Here is a 21,039-nt window from a genome sequence, read left to right on the forward strand (position 1 = left end):
AAGACCAGTGTGGTCTACAGAGCAAGTTCCAGGACAGCCAGGGCTGTTACACAGAGAAACCCTGTCTTGGGGGCAAGAAACAAAAAAATGTGAGGTTAGCACTCTCTACCTTTTTGTGGGTTGGGGATTGACCTCAGGTCATCAGGCTTTCATGGAGCAAGTACTTTATCCCCATCCCCTAAGCCATCTTACAGCCCCTGACATTAGTTTTATAACTTTGCTTACGCATATACTATCATATGCTTTTCTTTTCCTTCCTTCCTTCCTTCCTTCCTTCCTTCCTTCCTTCCTTCCTTCCTTCCTTCTTTTTTTGTTGGCTTTTTGAGACTCGGTTTTGCTGTAGCTTTGGAGTTTGTCTTGGAACTCACTCTGTAATCCAGGGTGGCCTTGAATTCACAGAGATCTGCCTCCCAAATGCTGGGATTAAAGGCCCACCACCACCCAGCTTTTTACATTTTTTCAAGACAGGTTTTCTCTGTGTAGTCCTGACTGTTCTGGTATTCACTCAGTAGACCAGACTGGCCTTGAATTCAGAGATCTACTTGGCTCTGCCTCCTAAATTCTGGGATTAAAGGCAAATCCTATCATGACCAGCCTGTATTTTCTTTATTGGTTTACTGTGATAGTTATAGATTATCATTACATAAAAATTCAGTGTGTGTTTGTTTTGGTTTAGCATGGTAGCACTCATGTATTCCTAGGACGTGGGAGGTTTAAGTAGGAGAATTGTCATGAGTTCCAGGTTGAGAACCATTGGTATAGATCATAGAAAGACCTTGTCTCAAAAATAAAATTAAAAATAAAATTTCATGGTATAGCAGGTAAAGTTAAGCAGTTAAGAGCACCGAGTTTTGATGTGTCAACTGAACATACTCAATCCCTAGAACCCATGAACAGGTGGAAGGAGAACCAACTCCACAGCCTTGTTCTTTGACCTCCCTAGGAATTCTGTGACAGCCATGCACCTGCACTCACGCGCCATATACACAATAATAGATACAACTCTTGAAAACTTAAAAATGAAAGGTCTTCCCCCTTTGTGATAGTCTTTTTGATGTGTCAACTAAGGTACCATATTCAGTCAGTACTAATCTCTTTTTTTATTTTAGAAGTGCTATTTAGCAAAATTGTCAATAATTTTTTGTTCTAAATGTAAGCTTCTTGAACCTTAAGGCTAGCAACTGCGGTTTTTTAAAAGAAACATTAAGTATATTTTCACTTTAATAATGAAAGAAACTTAATTTCACTTTTCATACTTTGTCACCAAGATTTCAGTAAAACTGAAAATTTGTTCAGACTCCTGTGACTGTAGGAAAAGATAATTTGTAAGGAAGCATGTAATGACTTGTTTACCTCATGAATTTATAATTTCTTTTTGTATATGTAGGTCGTACTCTTGCAGATGTCAGCCATATATCCAACATAAACAGCAGTTGTATAAATGAAACAATGTTCAGTACAGCTTCTAACAAACTTGAATGTACTCTTGAAAACCTAGAAAATCTGGACATCAGTGTATTTCAAGCCCCTGAAGATTTGCTAGATGGCTGTCGGGTATGTCTTTATTATGCAACAAACTCAGTAAATGCTAATGATTGTCAGCCTTGAGTTTAAGGCCTGCGTGGGCTACGCACATCCCTCAGCCTGTCTTTGAAGACCCCTCTTAGTTGAGCTTGCTCCTTATCTGTAAACAAACTCTTCACTGAATTAGGAAGCTGACATTCACCATGCTCATACTGTGGCTGTGAGTGTGTGTCTGCTTCATCTCTTATACTCCATTTTACTCCTCAACTCTGCTCTGAAATCTTAACAGTTATGTTAAAATATTTCATTTGTGGGGCTGAAGAGATGGCTCAGTGGTTAAAAGCAGTGGCTGCTCTTCCACAGGTCCTGAGTTCAGTTCCCCACCACTCACATGGTGGTTCACAACCATCTACAATGAAATCTGGTGTGCAGACATTTTTACATTGTATTCATAATAAATAAATACATCTTTAAAGAATATATTTAATTTTTAGCTACCATTTGTTACTTACGATACATTAATACCACTAATTATTTCATGTACATTACGTTATTTATAATATCACTTAATTCCCATAAATAACTAAAATGGTTATTCTCTAGAGGGTGACGCTTATGAGATTCAAATCTTTTTTTCTGGGCCATGTGGATAAAGTGCTTGTTGCTAAGCTGATAACCTGAGCTCAGTCCTCAGTACCCCATGTGGTGGAAGGGAGCGAACCCAATCCCACAAATTGTCCTGACATGTATGTGTGGTATGCCCACACACATATATATATACACAAGAAATGAATGTAAATTTAATATATAATAAAATGATTTCCTAGAGTCCTAGACATGCATTACTGCCGCCTTAATTACTTCTTAATTGTGTACAAGACCTTGAGTTGTCCTCAGTAATAAAAAGAAGATTAGATTTATAAGGTATTTCTTTTGCTCCATTACTCCTGGGATTTTTAAGATTCTTTTTAGTGTGTACGTAGAAGATCTGTGAAAAACATCCTATCTCCTAGACCCACAGACTTCATACAGTGCTGCTCTTAGTAGAGTGATTAGGCCATGCATTCATTCTCAGAGCAGGCAAAATTAAATTGTGTTTTGTTATTAAAGGCCAATTAGCTTAATAAGATTTATTGCCTTACTAGTGGAACAGAAGTGTACTCTGTAATCTTTTTTCTAAGATCTTAGAACATACTAATTATGGAAGTGATACTGAATTTTTTTTCCATGTAGGAAGCATTTGATTCTTAATTTTTGGTAGGATTTATTCTAGTAATAGTGATGGTTTGGGACATAAGGAAATAGAATGTCATTTTTGAAGTTTTTAAAAGATGGAAGTAAAAAAATTCTATGTTAAATTGGCTTAAACATACTTTCATAATTAAAATCCCTATGTGCATGTTTCTTCAAAGCATTGTGCTTAGCTCTTTGACTTGCTTTTTTTGTTTAAATCAACTAGAAAAGAAATTGTAGGAAAGATAAATATATAGGAACAAGTGGCTCAGAGCCTTATGTTTGCTCAGGTCGTGTGGTTGATACACTAGTTGAAAATATGAATGAATGCAAGCCTGGATGTTCTGGGCTTATAGTGAGCTACAGTGTATCTTTGTAATTATTCATGTTTACAAGAAGTCATCCCTTTACAACTTGAGAAGCTGTCTGCATGTTAGAAATGCCTCTGCCACCCACCAAGCCTGATGACCTGAGTTCCAGTCCTGGCACCCATACGGTGGAAGAGAACCGAATCAGCCATAATGTCTTCTGACCTCCACATATGTTGTATGACATGTGTGTGCATATACACATGCGTATACACACAAAGTGAAAATCTTTTAGCAAGATGTGCACCAAAATTTAGAAGATGTTGAAGTCTGGTCTTCTAATACATTTGAGGCCTCCACCCTTCTTCAGGTTTCTCCTGAAAGGTGACAGTGCTGTGGGGTTATAAACAGATATTTAAAAATGCCAGTTTCAGGCTGAGGAGATGGCTAAATGGGTCAGATACTTGCTGTGAAAGTGGGGAGATGGGGCTGGAATTTGAATCCCCAGCATCCCAGTAAAAGCTGTGAGTGATGATGTCCAGCACTGTGAGTGTGTGTGTGTGTGTGTGTGTGGTGGGGTGACAAGCAGATCCCAGGGGGTTGCTAGCTGCCAGTATGAGTGTACATGCATTAATTTCAGAATGCATTTCATTCCTTACGTATCCCAAAATGTATGTAAAGTATCTTATTTACACATAGTGGATATGGATTTCTTTTAAATTTGTTTCTATTTAACATTGAACATGTTAATCCAAAGCAAATCTTTTCTTTGTTTACAGATTTATCTTTGTGGTTTTAGTGGCAGAAAGCTAGATAAACTGAGAAGACTTATTAACAGTGGCGGTGGAGTTCGGTTTAATCAACTTAATGAAGATGTCACTCATGTAATTGTGGGAGATTATGATGATGACTTGAGGCAGTTTTGGAGCAAATCATCCCACAGGTCCTGTCAGTCTCTAATTCAGACCACTTTGTACCAGAGTGATTTGGGTTCAGTTTGCATGTCTGAAGCTGTGGGAATGCATGGCAGGAGGGATAATAATGATCTTTACTTACACTGGAGCTTAACTGTGTCCTCTTTTTGTAGGCCTCACGTAGTAGGAGCAAAGTGGTTGCTGGAGTGTTTTAGTAAAGGATATATGCTTCCTGAAGAGCCTTATATCCACAGTAACTACAAGCCGGCTGGAATTGCAGTCTCAGATCAGTCTGAGGACCAGACAATTATCTTAGAAAAGAATAGCACATTCTCTAAGAAAGATTTTGCTCCTAATGAGAAGCTCCAGGAAGCTGATGAAGAACTGCTTGCTCAGTATGTAAATAATGACTCCACAATAGGTAAGAAATAGTTGATTAGTGTTTATAGTTAAGAAGCAATGTATACATGCATGTTATCTGCCAAATTTTCTATGAACTTTTTTTTTTTTTGAGACAGGGTTTCTCTGTGTGGTCTTGGGTGTCCTAGAACTTTGTAGACCAAAGTGGCCTTGAACTCAGAGATCCACCCCTCTGCCTCCTGAGTGCTGGGGTTAAAGGTGTGTGCCAGCACCACTTGGCTTCTGTGTGCGAGCATGCGCGCCTGAGTGTGTGCGCTACTGCCTTTGTAGGCCTGAGACGATCTGTCTATTACAGACATTTTTGTCTCACATGAATACTGCGACTAGAACTCAGGTCCTTTGTAAGAACTGTACATGCTCTTAACTACTGAGCCATTTCTCTGTTATCTGTGTGTTAATTCTAATAGTATAAACTTCTAACAAATGTCCTCTGACTGGGGTATGGGAAGTCTTTCATGCTGCCTCAGCATATGGCTTTGTCAGTGTGGTAAGGTAGGTTACCAACAAAGAAAGTAGAGCGTTACCACTGTGCCAAGAGCCTCCTGTGAAATTCATTCTGGTTTCTTTATAGTTTGTGTCATGTGTGAGTGTCTATATATGTGATCCTTTGAATTTTGTATCTAGCTTATTTATTTGATCTTACTTGCAATGCTGAGGTATGACCCAGACATAGGCTCAATCATTGAGCTGTTGCCCTCTTTTTATTTTTAGTTTTAAGGCCTAGTTTGGCCTTGGACTTCCTTGTAGGGCAGGCCTTGTTCTACATACTTTGTAGTTCTCTATTGTTCCTGTATCATAAAGTTTTCAGTTCTTAGAGAATCATAATTGTGGGTACCAAAGATTTTTATATTTTCCTAATTTTATTTAGTGACAGTCACCTGTACTTCTGGCATTCAGGAGGCAGAGGCAAGAGGATTTTAACACCAGTCTGGTCTAAATAGCAAGCTCCAGGATAGCTAGTACTAGATAGAGAGTCCGTGTCTCAAAAACAAACCTAACTAACTAAAAAGAAAGAAGAAAGAAAACAAAGCCAAAAAGACATGTTTATTAGAACATACTTTTCAGGCAAAAATTGGGTTTCTACTCTAGTTTCTGTTTTATTTTGTTTTTTGTTTTTTGAGACAGGGTTTTTCTGTAACTTTGGAGTCTGTCCTGGAACTAGCTCTTTGTAGACCATGGGCCTCGAACTCACAGAGATCCACCTGCCTCTGCCTCCCGAGTGCTGGTATTGAAGGCGTGCGCCACCACTGCCCAGCTCTGCTCTAGTTTCATACTTAGAACAGACATGACAGTTGTGTTTTCAATTGAAGATGTTGTTACTTGTAACATTCATGGTACTCCTGAAGATGGGATGACTAAAGATCCTTTTTTTACTTAAGTAAAAGTAAATATATTTAAGTCTAAGTTTTATAAGTATTAAAATTATCAGACTATGTTATGTAGACCCAAGTCTCTGTACCACCTGGTTCTGCAGCCATTCAGTCCCAAAGAAACACACAGAGGCTTATATTAATTATAAACAGTCAAACTTTTTGGTTTTGGTTGTTGTTGTTGTTTCAAGACAGAGTTTCTCTTTAGCTTTGGAGCCTGTCCTGGAACTAGCTCTTGTAGACCAGGCTGACCTCAAACTCATAGAGATCAGTGTGTACCTCTGCCCCCCAAGTGCTAGGATTAAAAGCATGTGCCGCCACCACCTAGCTGAGCTAAGACTTATTATTTACTAGCTCTTACAACTTAACCCATAATTCTTGTCTGTTTAACCACATGGCTTGGTACCCTTTCTCAATGAGGTGTTGATTCCTCTGTGTCTGACTGGTGATTCTGTTTCTGTCTTTCTTCTTCACAGAATTCTTTTAGTCTTGTTGCTCCTGCCTGGCTATTGACCAATCAGTGATTTAGTAATCCAGTGCGAGTAACAAATCTGTACAGTATACAAGAGTATTATCCTACATTGATGCTACATTAGTGTCTTTGCTGGGAAATCGCTGTGTAGCTTTGGTTGGTTTGGAAACTGCTGTGTAAATCACTTTGGCCTTGAACTCATGGAGACCCACCTGCTTCTGTTTCCCCAATGTCAGAATCAAAGCTGTACATTACCAGGCCCTGTGAATATAAACTCTTTGTCTAGTAATTGTCAAATAGAGAACCTGCCTTTCTCTTTTCTAGTTGAAGCTAAGCCATCTGAAGCTACAGAGCCTGAAGTTGGGCCTTGCAGTGATTCTACGCAAGTTGAGCCCTGTGATGACTCCACTCACATTTCTGTGCACAAGGAAGACCATTCTTCAGTCAGCCATTGCCTCCTTGATGGCTCTGCAGTTCCTGAGGAAGGCTTATTTAGCCAAAAGAGCTTCCTTATTTTGGGTTTTAGTGTTGAAAATGAATATAATATTATAAACATCATAAGAGAACATGCTGGAAAGATCGTGTCCCTTCCTAGCAGAATTGTTGCCGACTATGCTGTGGTTCCGCTGCTGGGGTGTGAAGTAGAAGCAACTGTGGGGGAAGTTGTTACAAATACGTGGCTGGTAAGAAACATTTGACAGTCAGAATCCAATATTTCAATTTTTGGCTGCCAAGGTCTTAATGTTTACTTTTGAAGTAATTCATTTTATCTAGCATGATGGCCCAGTGGGCAAAGGCATTTGTTGTGGAAGCCTGGCAGACTGAGTTGAGCCTCAGAACCCAAGGTGGAAGGAGAAAATTTGCAAAAGATGTCCTCTGGCTTCTGTGCACATACTCTTCCTCTCCCTCTTCTCACATATGTGGCCTTTCACATTCACCTGTATTTGTCATGTGTGTATTTGTGCACGCACACACAATAAGTCATATTTTAAAAGAATTTAAAAATTTCCAGCTTCTTGGTCCACATCCTATAACTCCAACTCTGGTGATCTGACACTTGCTTTTGACCTCCACGGGCATTGCACTCACATGCACAAACACTCCCACGCATACATATACACATTAAAAATAAAATATCTTTTATACTTCTTGGTTCTAGCACTGATACACAGAAGCTGCTATCATGGGGCTCTGTGGGCAGTACTCATTATCAGGAGGTCAAGGTAGCCCTTCTCACCTCACATTCTCATCCTTCCTCAGCCAGTGCACAACACTCACTTTCCAGTGGCTCAGCATGAAGAGAGAATGTTAAACTAAAGTAGTGATACAGGTGAAATGCAAAGTAACTTCCATCTTACTGATCTAATATGCAAATATAAGGAGTTGATGTCTGTATATTCTCTGAATCTCATTTGGAATGTGCTGAGAATGAACATGCTCAAGTCAGTGAATGTGAAGTTTCTTTTCCTTTAACACAATTTACTAGGATTATAATCTGAGCCTGTCTTAACCACTTATTTCTTATAGTAGCTTTATTGCTTTTGTTTTCAAAGGTTACGTGTATAGATTACCAGACACTAGTTGATCCCAAGTCAAATCCCCTCTTCACACCAGTGTCGGTAATGTCAGGAATGACTCCTTTAAAGGACTGTGTGATTTCTTTCAGTCAGTGTGTTGGAGCAGAGAGAGATTCCTTGGTATTTTTAGCAAATCACCTTGGAGCAAGGTATGTAATATTTTCAGTATATTAACTCTATACGTGCGCGCACACACACACAGTGCTTTGCTCATGTTAAGCAAGGGCTCTACTATGGCATCCCCAACAACGTGATGTTTTGTTTGTTTTTAACTTACTGTAAAGTGTTGTAATTACATTTGACCAGGGTTTTGTTTGTATGTGTGGTTGATGGGTAGATGCTGTGTCTGAACAGCTTCAGACAGCAGAGGGATGTCTACCTCTAGATGGATATCTGGCAAACTTTTAAGGCTGTAGTATATGGGCTGTTACTGAATTGTGCTTTATCATTGTGCCTTTCAGTGTGTTATAAGGATATTTTTTCTTCCTCCTCCTTTTTTTTTTTTTTTTAAGATTTGTTTATTACGTACAGTGTTCAGCCTCCATGTATGCCTACAGGCCAGAAGAGGGCACCAGATCTCATTACAGATGGTTGTGAGTCACCATGTGGTTGCTGGGAATTGAACTCAGGACCTCTGGAAGAGCAGTCAGTGCTCTTAACCTCTGAGCCATCTCTCCAGCCCCACCTCCTCCTCTTCCTTTCTTTTTAATATGTATCCATTGCTTCTCTTGTTTTCTACCAGAAATACAAATGGAGTATTTTGCAAGGAATTCAAGAAGCACTTTGGGAAATAAAGGAATTTAAAAGTTACCTGCAAAATCTTTCAGTAGCTCAACCTCCCTAATTGGTCATTACATAGTAGCATTTGAAAAAGAGTAGAAATCAGGTGTATCAATACATATCAATTTACTAGCTTCTTATTTAATGGGAAATATTTTCAGATTAAGAGCATATGCTTTCAGACAACATACTCAGAACATTCCGGGAGGAAATACTGAGAGAGTCAACGATCTTGAAAGACAGGAAATAGGCCTTCAGACCTAGAATCAGGAAAGACTAACTGTTTCAGTTTCAAGCGTTGGGCTCAGTTTCCGCCCCGTATTCCCTTAGTGCCCTTCACTCTTGACTAAGTCGCTCAGTTTCCTTTTTCCCCTTGCCTACACAATACTGAGATTTATAAAAAGTGAGAAAATTGTTCAGATTATGTATGAAAATGCTTTGGGAAGTTATAGTGGTAAAAAGATAATGTACTTATACCATCACTGAGCTCCTAAAATTGTTCCATTTTGGTAGAAAAGGACAAGTGGATGTAATTAGTAATTTAGAGGGTATTTTATTCTGTGTCTTATAAAAAGTTCAATTATGGCAGCATTTTTTTTTTTATCCTAGAGTAAGCAATTACAAAGGATTAACTTAATTTAAGGTAGACTTTACTGGGGTTGGAGAGATGGCTTGGTGGTTAAGAGTATGTCCTCTTGGAGAGGACCCAAGTTCCCTTTCCAGCACCCATGTTGAGCTGCTTACCAAACCCCTGTAACTCTAGTTCTAGGTGATCTGATGTCTTCTTCTGGACTCCACAGGCACATGCACACATATGTGCATGCACACATATGCATAATAAAAAATATTTTTTAAAAAATCTGTCACTTTTTAATCCATGTTTTTTTGTTTTTTTGTTTGTTTGTTTGTTTGTGGGGCAGTTTCAAGACAAGTTTTCTCTTGTAGCCCAGGCAGGCCTCAATCAAACTCAGAGATTCACCTGTCTCTGCCTCTCCTGGGATTAAAAGCATGTGCCACCACAGCTTATGGAGTATGTTTTCTTGAAGTTAACTAATCACTCTGTGGTAAAGAAGCTTTGTTCTTAGTTTGTAAGCTAATTTGTATGTGATCATTTGCTTTCCTTTCCATGTAAATTTTAGTGTTCAAGAATTCTTTGTTCGTAAATCCAATGCAAAGAAAGGCATGCTCGCCAGTACACATCTTATAGTGAAAGAACCGACTGGTTCTAAATATGAAGCTGCAAAGAAGTGGAGTTTGCCAGCAGTCACTATTCCATGGCTCTTAGAAACTGCTAGAATGGGAAAGAGAGCAAATGAAAGCCATTTCCTGGTTGACAGTGCACCTAAACAAGGTCAGAACTCTCTTTGTTTTTATGTATTTTACAACTTGATGGTTTCTGAAATATGAATGTTCCGGGACTTGCTTTCAAAAGTTCATTTGTTTTTGCTGTTTATGGTGAATCCTGTGAGTCTTTGTTGGGTGTTTATTCACCAACAACTTGTAGCCCGATGGATGTGTGCTTTTAGCACAGATGCTTAGTGTGTAGTCACTATGGCCTGAAAGCTAGTAAAGTGCACCCTCAGAGTATCAGTGTTGAAGGTGAAAGATGTGAGCATCCATCCCACTTAGTGTTGATTCCTGCTGTGGCTTACACTAGCATGATGTGTAGCTAATGTGCTTGCTGCTTATCCGTGCTTCTGCATGTTCCCACAAGATGACTTAGTACTTGACTACTGTCTATTGCTGTAATAAGACACCATGGCCAAAAGCAGCTTGGGAAGGAAAGCTTGCATTTCATTTTACAACTTGTAGTCCATTATCCAGGGAAGTAGGGGCAGGAACCTGAAGGCAGGGATTGATGAAGAGACCATGGAGTGCTTCTTACTGGCTTTCTCCTCAGTCTGTTACAGGCTTGCTCAGTCTGTTTTCTTATACCAACCAGGGACCACCTGCCCAGGGGTGACACCACCCACAGTGTACTGGGCCCTCCCACATAAGTCATCAATCAAGAAAACGCACCATAGGCTTCCCACAAGCCAATCTAGTAGGCATAGTCTCAATTGAGGTTCCCTCTTCCTAGGGACTCTAGTGTGTGTCTGGTTGACATAAAACCAGCCAGCACAGCTAGCTTCCCTTTGTCTTCAGTTAGAATGTCCATTCCTCCGTGACAGACACCTTCTTTGACTCAGCAGTTACAGTCTTGTCTCATTTTTCACTCTGTCCCTTTCAGGATTCCCTTCACCTGGAGAAACTAATTTGCTTTCCTTTCTCCTCCAAAGTATAAACTCTGTAAAGTCTACTGAGTTCTTCATTTTCATTGTCTAGCAATGGGCTGGGCATAAAGTAGCCAAAAGTGTTTTGTTTAATGTTGAGCAAAAGTGAAGGCAGAGGTGGGAGAACACAAGTAGCCTTTGAGTGATAGTGTTGCTGGGCAGACTGCAGAGGCCAGTCACCATCTGGGGAACACCTACTAACCTAGACAGACTAGACCTGTTGATTGCTACAGTAATTGGAATTTTCTTCTCACTGTGTCTTGACTAGGTTAATAAACTCTGTGTGTGTGTGTGTGTGTGTGTGTGTGTGTGAGAGAGAGAGAGAGAGAGAGAGAGAGAGAGAGAGAGAGAGAGAATGGGTTTATAATTATTTGTTTCAGTTAGTGTGTGTTCCAGTTCAGTACATGTAGTAGGAGGCTGCTTGTTTGTTCAGGCTGCTCAGCCCCAAAATAACCACAAGAAATTGTATTAATTAATTAAATCACTGCTTGGCCCATTATCTTTAGCTTCTTATTGGCTAACTTTTTATATCTTAATTTAATCCATTTCTATTAATCTGTGTATTGCCACATGGCTGTGGCTTACCAGTAAGCGGGGACTACATGGCATCTCCCTGACTCCGCCTTCTTTCTCCCAACATTCAGTTTAGTTTTCCCCACCTAGCTCTACTCTACCCTATCACAGGCCAAGGTTTATTCCTTAACCAATGGCAGTGAAACATATTCACAACATACATCACCTCCCACATCAAATACATATATTCATGCATACACATGTATATATGTGTGTGTTTATTTGTATTGTGTGTGATGTATGCATGTGCATATCTGTGATCAGAGGTCAACATTGTGTGTTTTCCTCTGTCCTGCTCCACCTTGGTTTTAGGGATAGAGTCTCTTAACTGATTAGGTGAGCTCCAGGGATCTGCCTGCCTCCAGCAGCAGTATTAAAGGTACACACCTCTGCATCCAGCTTTCATGTGAGTGCTGGGGAACTGAACTCAGGTCTTCGTTCTTAAAAGTAAGCACTTTACTCACTGAGCCATCTGTTCAGTCCTCAACATATATTTTAATGTATCATCTGGAAGCAGGGACTTATAGTGTACACCTAGAGTCCAATATTTGTGAGGCTGAGGCAGGAGGGTCACTTAACAGGTGTGTCCAAGCTGTATCCTGTGCTCTGTGTTCATACAAAGATGACTTCAAGTGCAGCCCAAAACAAAAACTAACTGGGTGTGTGTTTTGTTGGTTGGTCTGCTTTATTTTTTTTTTATTTATTTTTTTTTTTTTTGAGACAAGATTTCTCTATGTAACAGCTTTGGCTATCTTGGAACTTTCTTTGTAGACCAGGCTGGCCTTGAATTCACAGAAAATCCCAAGTGCTGAGATTAAAGACATACATCACTACCATGGGGCTTGTTGGGGTAAGCTGCTTATTCGTCCTGGCCGCCCAGAACTGAAATAATCACACAGAAACCATATTATTTAAATCTCTGCTTGGCTCTTCTTATTGGCTAACTCTTACATCTTGACTTAACCCACTTCTGTTAATCTGTGTATCACCACAAGGTCATGGCCTACCAGCAAAGTTTCAGCATATCTACGTCCAGGTGTGGATCCATGGCATCTCCTGACTCTGCCTTTCTTTCTCCCAGCATTCAGTCCGGTCCTCCCTGCCTACCTAAGTTCTACCCTATCAACAGGCCAAGGGGTAATCACAGCACACAGAGGGGACTCCCACATAACCCTGATTGTGGGGTTCTCTTTGAAGATGACAATGTTTTGTTGCAGTATCAACAGGTTAGGTACATCTGCAAGAGTATGAGACCTATCTCAAAAAAAAGTACATTAGGTTTGCTTCTTGGAAAGTAGAAGTGTATAGCTTTCTGGTTTAAAGTATACTGAGACAAGATGTGGAACCTAACAAAATATTAAAATGTCACTTTGCCTCATTTGACAAAAAAGCTGACATTAGTGGCTTGTTTCTTTTCATTTTCAATCTGCAGAACAAGTATTAGAAACTGAGCTACCAAATGGAGCAGGTCCAAATCCAGACTCTCCAGCAAATCCTGACACACATCTGGAAATGCACAGAAAAGTGGCTGTTACACCTTTGGACATGAACCACTTTCAGAGTAAAGCTTTCCATGCTGTCATGTCACAGCACTGTAAGCAGGACTCGGTCTCTTCAGCAGTAGGACAGCCACTTAAGAAGGAGCCCTCCTTACATCTGGACACACCATCAAAGTTTCTGTTCAAGGACAAACTCTTCAAGCCATCTTTTGATGTAACGGTAAGGCTTGAAGGAAATGGTGTTAGTGCTATGGTTTTAGTTTATAAAGGTAGAGCCCTACATTGTGCAGCACCACCAAAGTTTGTAATAGAAAGTCTTCCAAAGATGTTGAGAAAAAGGTGCTCAGAGCTGAGATAATAGCTGTGGCTACATATAATGTGAAGTTAGGGCGCTGGGTTCAAGTCCCAGATTGCTGCATGAACACAGCTTTAGGTAGATCTTTTCATCTCCGCGCATCACTTTGAAATGAAATAATGTGATGAAATGATTTTGTAAGCTTTAAAATATCAGCCGTGTTGCTTCCTTTTCTGGAAGTCCCTAGTGTAACCTTAACTCTTCAGTCCCTCTCTTAGAGGAGATGAGTGGTGTTTCTGTTTGATCTAAACAGTATGGTCAGTCACCCTTGGAAATTTATTTACAAATCCAAGACTAATAAAACATTTTCAAATAGTCTCCTTTCAACTTCCCAAGATATTTTTTTTCCACCTTTCTTTTGGGAGCTTTTAGGGGTTTTTTTTTTGTTTTTTTTTTTTTGTTTTGCATCTGTTTAGTTTGATTTGTTTAGCCTCTGTTGTGTAGATTTGCTCATATTCTACATAACTGTTGTTAATTCATTTATCATAAGGTGGTATTTTATCTAAGGTGTAGTATTTGATTCATATCTAATATAAAAGAGCTAACTTCTTGATGACCTAAATCTTTTATACCCTTTTCTAATAGGTGTTTATTTACCTATCCTGTATATTAAGTGATGTTTGTAAGTTTCTTGTTTGGTAATTCTTTTTCTTTCAAAATCTCACATGGTTTTTGTTTTTAGTAGGTAGTTGCTGTGTTAGTTGGCACATTTGTATGTATGAGTTCAATTGGTCAAAATGTAGAATGTGGCTTTTAATATGACAAACTACCCTTTCCTGTTTACTGCTTTTTGGCTTGAGGCCTAGCTGCTCTGGTTCTAGGATTTCAATCTCTGCTCTCTTATCTCTATCTAAGTTCTGTCATATATTATTTTCTAATAATTTATACTTGCATTATATATATATATTTATATTTATATTATGTGTTTGCTTGATGTCCTCTCCCCTCCTTCCATTTTGGTATGTGGTATAGATTCCCCTACCCCCTTCTGAGACAAGGGCTCAGAATATAACCAACACTGGCTTTGAATTCAGAGATCCAGCAGCTTCTGCCTGCTGACCCCTGATTAAAGGCATATACCCACCATGCCTGGCTTGTTTTGTTTGTTTTTAAAGACAGTTTTACTGTATAGATAGTGCTGGCTGCCTTAGAATGTAGAGTCTTGTACTTGGAAGTGCTCCTCATATATATAATCCTCCTGGGATTAGCACAATAGTGTATACCACCATTCCTACTGCATTAATTCTGTCAGTGTGTCCTTAATCCTCTTCTTAATCTTTTATTGTTAGTTAATTTTAAATCGTGCTGGTTTTCACTAAAGCAACTGTTCTTCCCAGTCCATGACCATACCCTTGTTGGGGAGTATTCTTGTTTTTCATTTTAAGTTATCATATAGTGATGGATTTCAGTCTTTTACTCTACTTTGTGTGTTTGAAATGTTCACTGTCATTTTTTAAGTTTCCCGCATCTTTGGTAGGATCATTTTTCCGTAGATTCCTTGGAGTAGGTGTGAGTACAATATTTCTTGGGTTTGAACCTTGAGAACTTTTGTGGCGTTGATTCTTTAGCATACTGCTTGAATCAACTTTTCTAGTCTGCAGTTTTCCCTGGAGTTTCCTGAGCATGCTATACCATGTATGTCTGTTTGGGTGTATGAGTGTATGTGTCTGTATTTTCCAATTTTTTTTAAATTAATTTTAATTTAAATTTTTAAAGTTAATTTTAATTAAAAATCCTTCCCTTTTTTTCTTCCTTCCAACTCCTCCTATGTTTCCCCCTCATTCCCTCTCACATTGATGGCCTCTTATTATTTTACACACACACAGAGAGATACTTTACATTTAAAAAGAGCCTGCTGAGTCCCTTAGTGTTGCTTGTGTGTATATAATAATATCAGGACTGACCACTTGGTGTTGGATTATCAGTTAGGAGATTCATCTCTGGGAAAAATTAAATCTCCCTCTCTTAGCCATCAGTTGCCTATAGCTGTCTTAAGAGTGGGGCCCCATGAGAGCCCTTCGACATTAGCTTATCTATTTGTGTTGCAGTTTTTAGGTCTTGTAATGTTAGGTAGTCAAGTTGCTGAAGTATCATGGGTGTAGCTTCACTGTTGTTGCTAGGAGACTCACTCTCACATAAGACTTCTTTCTTTGTCCTCTGACTCTTAAAATCTTTCTTTCCTCTTTTCCATGAGGGTCCCTGAGCCTTGGGACTTGGTACACCAGGATTACCAAGTCTCCATCTGTTGCAAGAGAAATTTCTTTGATGAGGGTTTCTGTGGGTATAAGGTTAAATATTTAGAAGGTGGTTAGGAATTGTGCTGATATAGCAGGTTCTTCTCTCAGATCTGTGGCCTCACTAGCCCTAAGTAATTGACTAGATTTCTAGTATGAGACATTTCTCTTCTGTTGGGTGGGCCTTAAGTCCAGCTAGACAGTTGGGTGCTGCCAAGATACAAGTACAAGGGATATCTTGCTGTGCTGGTCATTGTTGTGGTTCTCAGGCATCACGGCTGGGTAGGACTATTGATTGCTTCCCTCCCTTGACAACTTGCATAACACCTTCTAGTACTATGAAAGCTAGACCTCAAAAGGGAGGCTTTGATGTCAGATCCAGTGCAAATCTTCTGAGTGCTGTGAATTGTGTGGTGTCTTCAGCAATAGGGACTTTAACTTCAACCTCTCAGAGGCAGCCCAGGGCAACAGCAATAGCATGTAGTGTTGTGTTTTTATAGTCTGTTGCTAACGTTAGTATCTTGAACACTTAAGGCTCCTTTTATTCTTTTATGTTCCAAATGGCATACAGAGTTAGTTGTATCATTGTACTGAAGATTGTTAACCAAAATGATTTATTTATTGCCATAGTTCAAATAAATTTTGTTGTATGTATAAATTACTATGCAGATGCAAAAGAAAATGAGCAAGCCACCTGAATGGCAGTAGCATTCCCTCAAGAGGACTATGGGGGCCCTGGGAACAGGAAGTATTTTATGTTTTTGTTTTTGTTATGTTCTATTAAAAAAGAAACACTAATTAACCCAAATTCTTACTTGAATTATAAGAGTAGCAATTTCAGTATGAAAAGATACAACTGTATACAGCTTTGACAGTAATAGATTGTAATATGCAGTGTATACAGACATCATACAGAGCATGAGGCACCATGCATAGCTCACAAAACAAGGCTATTTTAATACCTTAAAATCTGATCTTTTTCTTTAACATCATTTTCAGGTTCTGATTAACACCTCGCTAGCCCAGCATCAATGAGCTTCATTGAACATCATAACTGTGTTGATAAAGCATTGTGTAAACTGTAACTTTCCTTTTCGTTTGTTTGTTTGTTTGAGTCAGGGTCTCATGTAGCTCAGACTAGCCTCAGTGTCAGTATGTGGTCAAGGATGCATTGAATTTCTAGTCTTTCTGCCTCCGTCTCCCAAGTGCTGTGATCATAGGTGTTTGTCACTATGCTTGAAGTGTGTGATGCTGGAGAATGTGTCCAGGGCTCTGCATACTAGGTGCACTCTCCATCTGAGCTGTATCCCAGCACAAAGCATAAACATTTGCTGATCAGCTGCCATTGTGAAACTAGCAGATGTAGCTTTTAGCTTACTTAGTTCCATCTGTACCTGAGGCTTTTCCACTAATTTCCTTCTCTAGCACTTCTGAGTTTCTGAAGATAGTTTCAGAGGTAAAAGCCTAGAGTTGATGTGGCAGGTATAGTAAGTCCTCTCCATTGACTGAACTCTTCTCCAAAAGGCATCTTTTGCTTGGTCTGGGTGCTAGAAAGCTTTTGAACTCACATTCCTGAACACTTCATTCACATCTTTTGTGATCTTCCCCCCCCCCTTTTTTTTTTTAAGATTTATTTACTTATTATGTATATAACATTCTGCCTCCATATATGCCCACACACCAGAGGAGGGCGCCAGATGTTATTACAGATGGTTGTGAAGCTACCATGTAGTTTCTGGGAATTGAACTCAGGACCTCTGGAAGAGCAGCTGAGCCATCTCTCTAGCCCCTGTGATCTTTCCTTTTTGAGGGGTGTCACTTTTTGTTAACCACATTTTATAGTAGAAGGACTGCTCTCACGAACTTTGTTGAACATGTGTGTCTTTTGTGTTCAGTCAGGCAGTGCTTGATATTAGCATGAGGCTTGATAAAAGAGTGTCTTCCTCCATTTAATCTGCAGAAATCCCAGATAAGAGGCATCTGTTTTAGAGCTCTCATCACCCGTTGTCATGTTAGAACCTTCCTCAGTGGTGCTCAAGCTCCTACACCAGTCTGTAAATACTTTAGCCTCCAGTGTAGTCCTGGTTAACTTCCATCTCTTTTGGCTGTTTGGGGGAAGGAACCAGTCCCTGCATAGAGCTCTTCCCGTGTCTTGTTCTTGTCTCATTCTGACCCTTCTCTCTCCTACCCCCCAGATAGGGGTCCTTTGTGTAGCTCTGGCTGTCCTGGACCTCTGTAGACAAGACTGGCCTCAAACTCATAGAGATCCGCCTACCCCTGCCTCCCAAATGCTGGGATTAAAGGATTTGCGCCACCACTGCCCGGCTTCATTCTGGCTTTTTACCTATTCTTGAAATTAGTTTCTTTCTTGACCATTCTTGCTTTTTTGTTTCCTTCTGTGTTCGTTGTGGTTTGGAGTCCTTTCTGGAGTTGCAATTTTAACTCTTGAGTAAATGTGGCATGCACTACTGAAAAGGTAAGTAAGCTTAATGATTTTGTTATGTTTGTAAAATCTTTATTTTTGTGTGCATGGTTGTTTTACTTGCATATGTATCTGTGCACCATGTGAAACCTGGTAGCCACAAAAAACAGGTGTCCCATTCCCTGGAACTGGTGTTGTAGACAGTTGTTAAACACTATATAGATGCTGGAGATTGATTCCCTGTGTCCTCTGGAAGGGCAGCCAATGCTCTTGACTGCTGAACCATCTCTTCAGCTTCTTATTCAATGCTTGGTGAAGAATATGGAGTTTTTTCTTTCTTTCCTTTTTTTTGTTTTTGTTTTTCAAGACAAGAGTTTCTCTGTGTATGTAGCTTTGGAGCCTGTCCTGGAACTCACTCTGTAGACCAGGCTGGCCTTGAACTCAGAGATCCACCTGCCTCTGCCTCCCGAGTGCCGGTATTAAAAATGTTCGCCACCACTGCCTGGTTGGAATTTTTTTCTTTATAATATAAAATTTTAAATTACAGTTCAGTCCTTTAATTATTTGGAAGGAAAAGAGGTCAGAGACATAATCTTTTTCTTGTTTCCCTCTTTCCCTCTTATGTCACCTTCTTCCTTTTTTGTTGTTTCTTCCTTTTTCCTATCCTTAAATATAGGATGCCCTTGCAGCCTTGGAAACCCCAAGAACTGCCACCCAGAAAAGGAAACTGAGCTCACCACTCTCTGAAGTCATTGTCAGAAACCTGAAAATTGCTTTGGCAAATAGTTCCCGAAACACCAACACTCTTTCTGCCAGCCCTGAGCCGAAGGGTGCCCATTTGGAAGAGGTAGATTTGATTTTCTTATTAAGTGGAAGATGTCACTAATCCATGTCAAAGAATCATGGCCGATCTGTTCTTTATTCTTCATGTACAGGAAGAGGCCCCAAAACCCCTTGACAAAGTTGTGGTATGTGTGAGTAAAAAGCTCAGTAAGAAGCAGAGTGAACTAAATGGGGTTGCAGCCTCCCTGGGAGCAGAGTACAGGTAGGTACGACGTTTATGCTGGTGCTCATTTATGCTGCAGCTCAGAGGGAACCAGAAGCTTTCTGCTGCTTTACAAGGAAGTGGTTGTTTTGCCCGCTTGTGTACACTATCTAATAAAACCGCTCCAATTTAATTTAGCATTGCCTTTGAAAATACTCCCCACGTAACAAATTCATTCTTTTGTTTTACAGAAGTAACACATATTTGTGAAGCTTATTTGCGTTAGTATTCTGGAAGCTTGTGATCCATGAATGGTCAGCATAGTGTAAAGGAGTTCTTCCTTTCAGAGTTTAGTCAGTACATCTAGGGCTGATTGAATTTATTTATGTCTTAGTGGTTCTCTGTGAGTAGTGCTGACTACTGTACTATCAGTCAGGTAGTACAGTAGCAAACCCTCCTAGCGTAAGATGGCCCTTTAAAATGTTGTAGTTTATTGTAAATTTTTAAAAAATGTATCTTGGCAGGGTGTGGTGGTACACACTCCCATTAATCCCAGCACTTTCAGAGGCAAGACAGGTCAGTCTCTGTGAGGGTGTGCATCGTGATTCTAGGGTAACTAAGGCTACATAATGGGATCCTGTCTCCAGTGTTTTCTCAGGCTGTGGTAGAGTTCTTGCCTAGCATACACAGAGACCTGGACTTAATTCTCAACACAGAGACTCAGAGGCAGATTGTGATAGAGCAAATACAAGGAGTGGTGGGTGGCCAGTGACTGATAATGAATTTGAGTGCCTTAAGTTTTATTAATTTGAAAATACTTATTATAACTAAAAAGTGATAACACATAAAGTAGAAGGATTTTTAAAAGTATAAAGAAGATAATAATATTTTGAAAGTACTCTTCTAACATCTTCCTACATTGTATACCTAAGAATGGAGTCATTAACATTTGTTAGGATGCAAAACCTGCCGATTTACTGTTCTTGCCTATCCTCTAGTTTTTTGAATTTTGTGTGTCAGAATATTCTGTTTAAAAAGGACTGGTATTTCCCTTAGTTATTCCTTTTGCCATATGTGGTTGTTTCAGGTGGAGTTTTGATGAGTCGGTGACTCATTTCATTTATCAGGGTCGGGCACATGATAGTAATCGAGAATATAAATCTGCAAAAGAAAGAGGGGTACATATTGTTTCTGAGCATTGGCTTTTAGAGGTAAGCAGAACTTTTTCCCTCCCTTCCTGGTTGATTGGAAATGTACAAATACTTCACAGCCCAAACCAGTTTCAGTGAATGCAAATACATTTGCTATTTTTTTTTTAACTGTGTGATAACATGGCTGTAACTGCCCACTTGGTGGCTTGGAAATGAAAGAGAGATGACAGAAAAGTTCAGACCCTACTGCTCCCCTCCAGGACACAACCCACAGGGCTGTGGACAGGATGTGGACTGTGCTTAGAACATGAGGGCCTTTGGGGACCCCCAAGATCTGAGCTGTATGTAGGTCATGCTTTTGAGTTTTGTATTTCTTTAGCCTCAGAACTTAAGATCTTTATTGCTTAAATATTTACCAAATTTTAAGTGATTATTTTAATTCTGATTCCTTTCTCTTTTTGAAAATTGTATGAAAAGTAAGTAAAATAAATGGTAGAAGGTAAAGGCTCTAACCACCAAGCCTGACTACCTAAATTTGGTTCCTGGGACCCACACAGTGGAAAGAGAGTACCAACTCCCACAAGGTATCCCAACTTTCACACTCACTCCTCATGTGCACTACCCCTGCCTTTCCCACAATATAAATAGAAGTATAATTTTAAAATTATATGAAAACAAAAGATAAAAAATGTATATTTGAGGAGAGTTGATTTAGCATGCTGGTATACTTCATAGCTGTGTTTTTTTTTTCTTGGTTCTCCCCAGAGTGATTCATACTTTGCCAAATAAAGAGGCAGAATTATATTTATATTTAAGTGGGCATTACATTATAAAAGTGAGGGTGATTTGTTACATATTTACTTGTTTAATTTATTACTATGTGTGCATGAGTATATGTGGAGTTCATTTCACTCCTTCCACTTTTATATGGTTCCAGGGATTGAAATTA

The 21,039-nt window shown here is 39.5% G+C and overlaps 1 protein-coding gene across 2 annotated transcripts in view; it reads left to right on the forward strand.

Annotated features, from left to right (window-relative positions):
• Topbp1 (DNA topoisomerase II binding protein 1) overlaps window positions 1-21,039 on the forward strand; it is a 48,937-nt gene that overhangs the window by 13,908 nt on the left and 13,990 nt on the right. For both annotated transcript variants that reach the window (XM_050139146.1, XM_050139147.1), the window contains exons 8-17: window positions 1,388-1,554; window positions 3,845-4,008; window positions 4,153-4,400; window positions 6,566-6,924; window positions 7,795-7,967; window positions 9,738-9,949; window positions 12,877-13,163; window positions 18,631-18,801; window positions 18,890-18,999; window positions 20,027-20,150. In XM_050139146.1, the coding sequence (XP_049995103.1) occupies window positions 1,388-1,554; window positions 3,845-4,008; window positions 4,153-4,400; window positions 6,566-6,924; window positions 7,795-7,967; window positions 9,738-9,949; window positions 12,877-13,163; window positions 18,631-18,801; window positions 18,890-18,999; window positions 20,027-20,150 (2,015 nt within the window). The remainder of the gene's footprint in view (window positions 1-1,387; window positions 1,555-3,844; window positions 4,009-4,152; window positions 4,401-6,565; window positions 6,925-7,794; window positions 7,968-9,737; window positions 9,950-12,876; window positions 13,164-18,630; window positions 18,802-18,889; window positions 19,000-20,026; window positions 20,151-21,039) is intronic.

This window comes from Alexandromys fortis, unplaced genomic scaffold, assembly GCF_014885135.2.
Source record: "Alexandromys fortis isolate MF-2015 unplaced genomic scaffold, M_Fortis_MF-2015_v1.1 scaffold_36, whole genome shotgun sequence".
Classification (NCBI taxonomy): domain Eukaryota; kingdom Metazoa; phylum Chordata; class Mammalia; order Rodentia; family Cricetidae; genus Alexandromys; species Alexandromys fortis.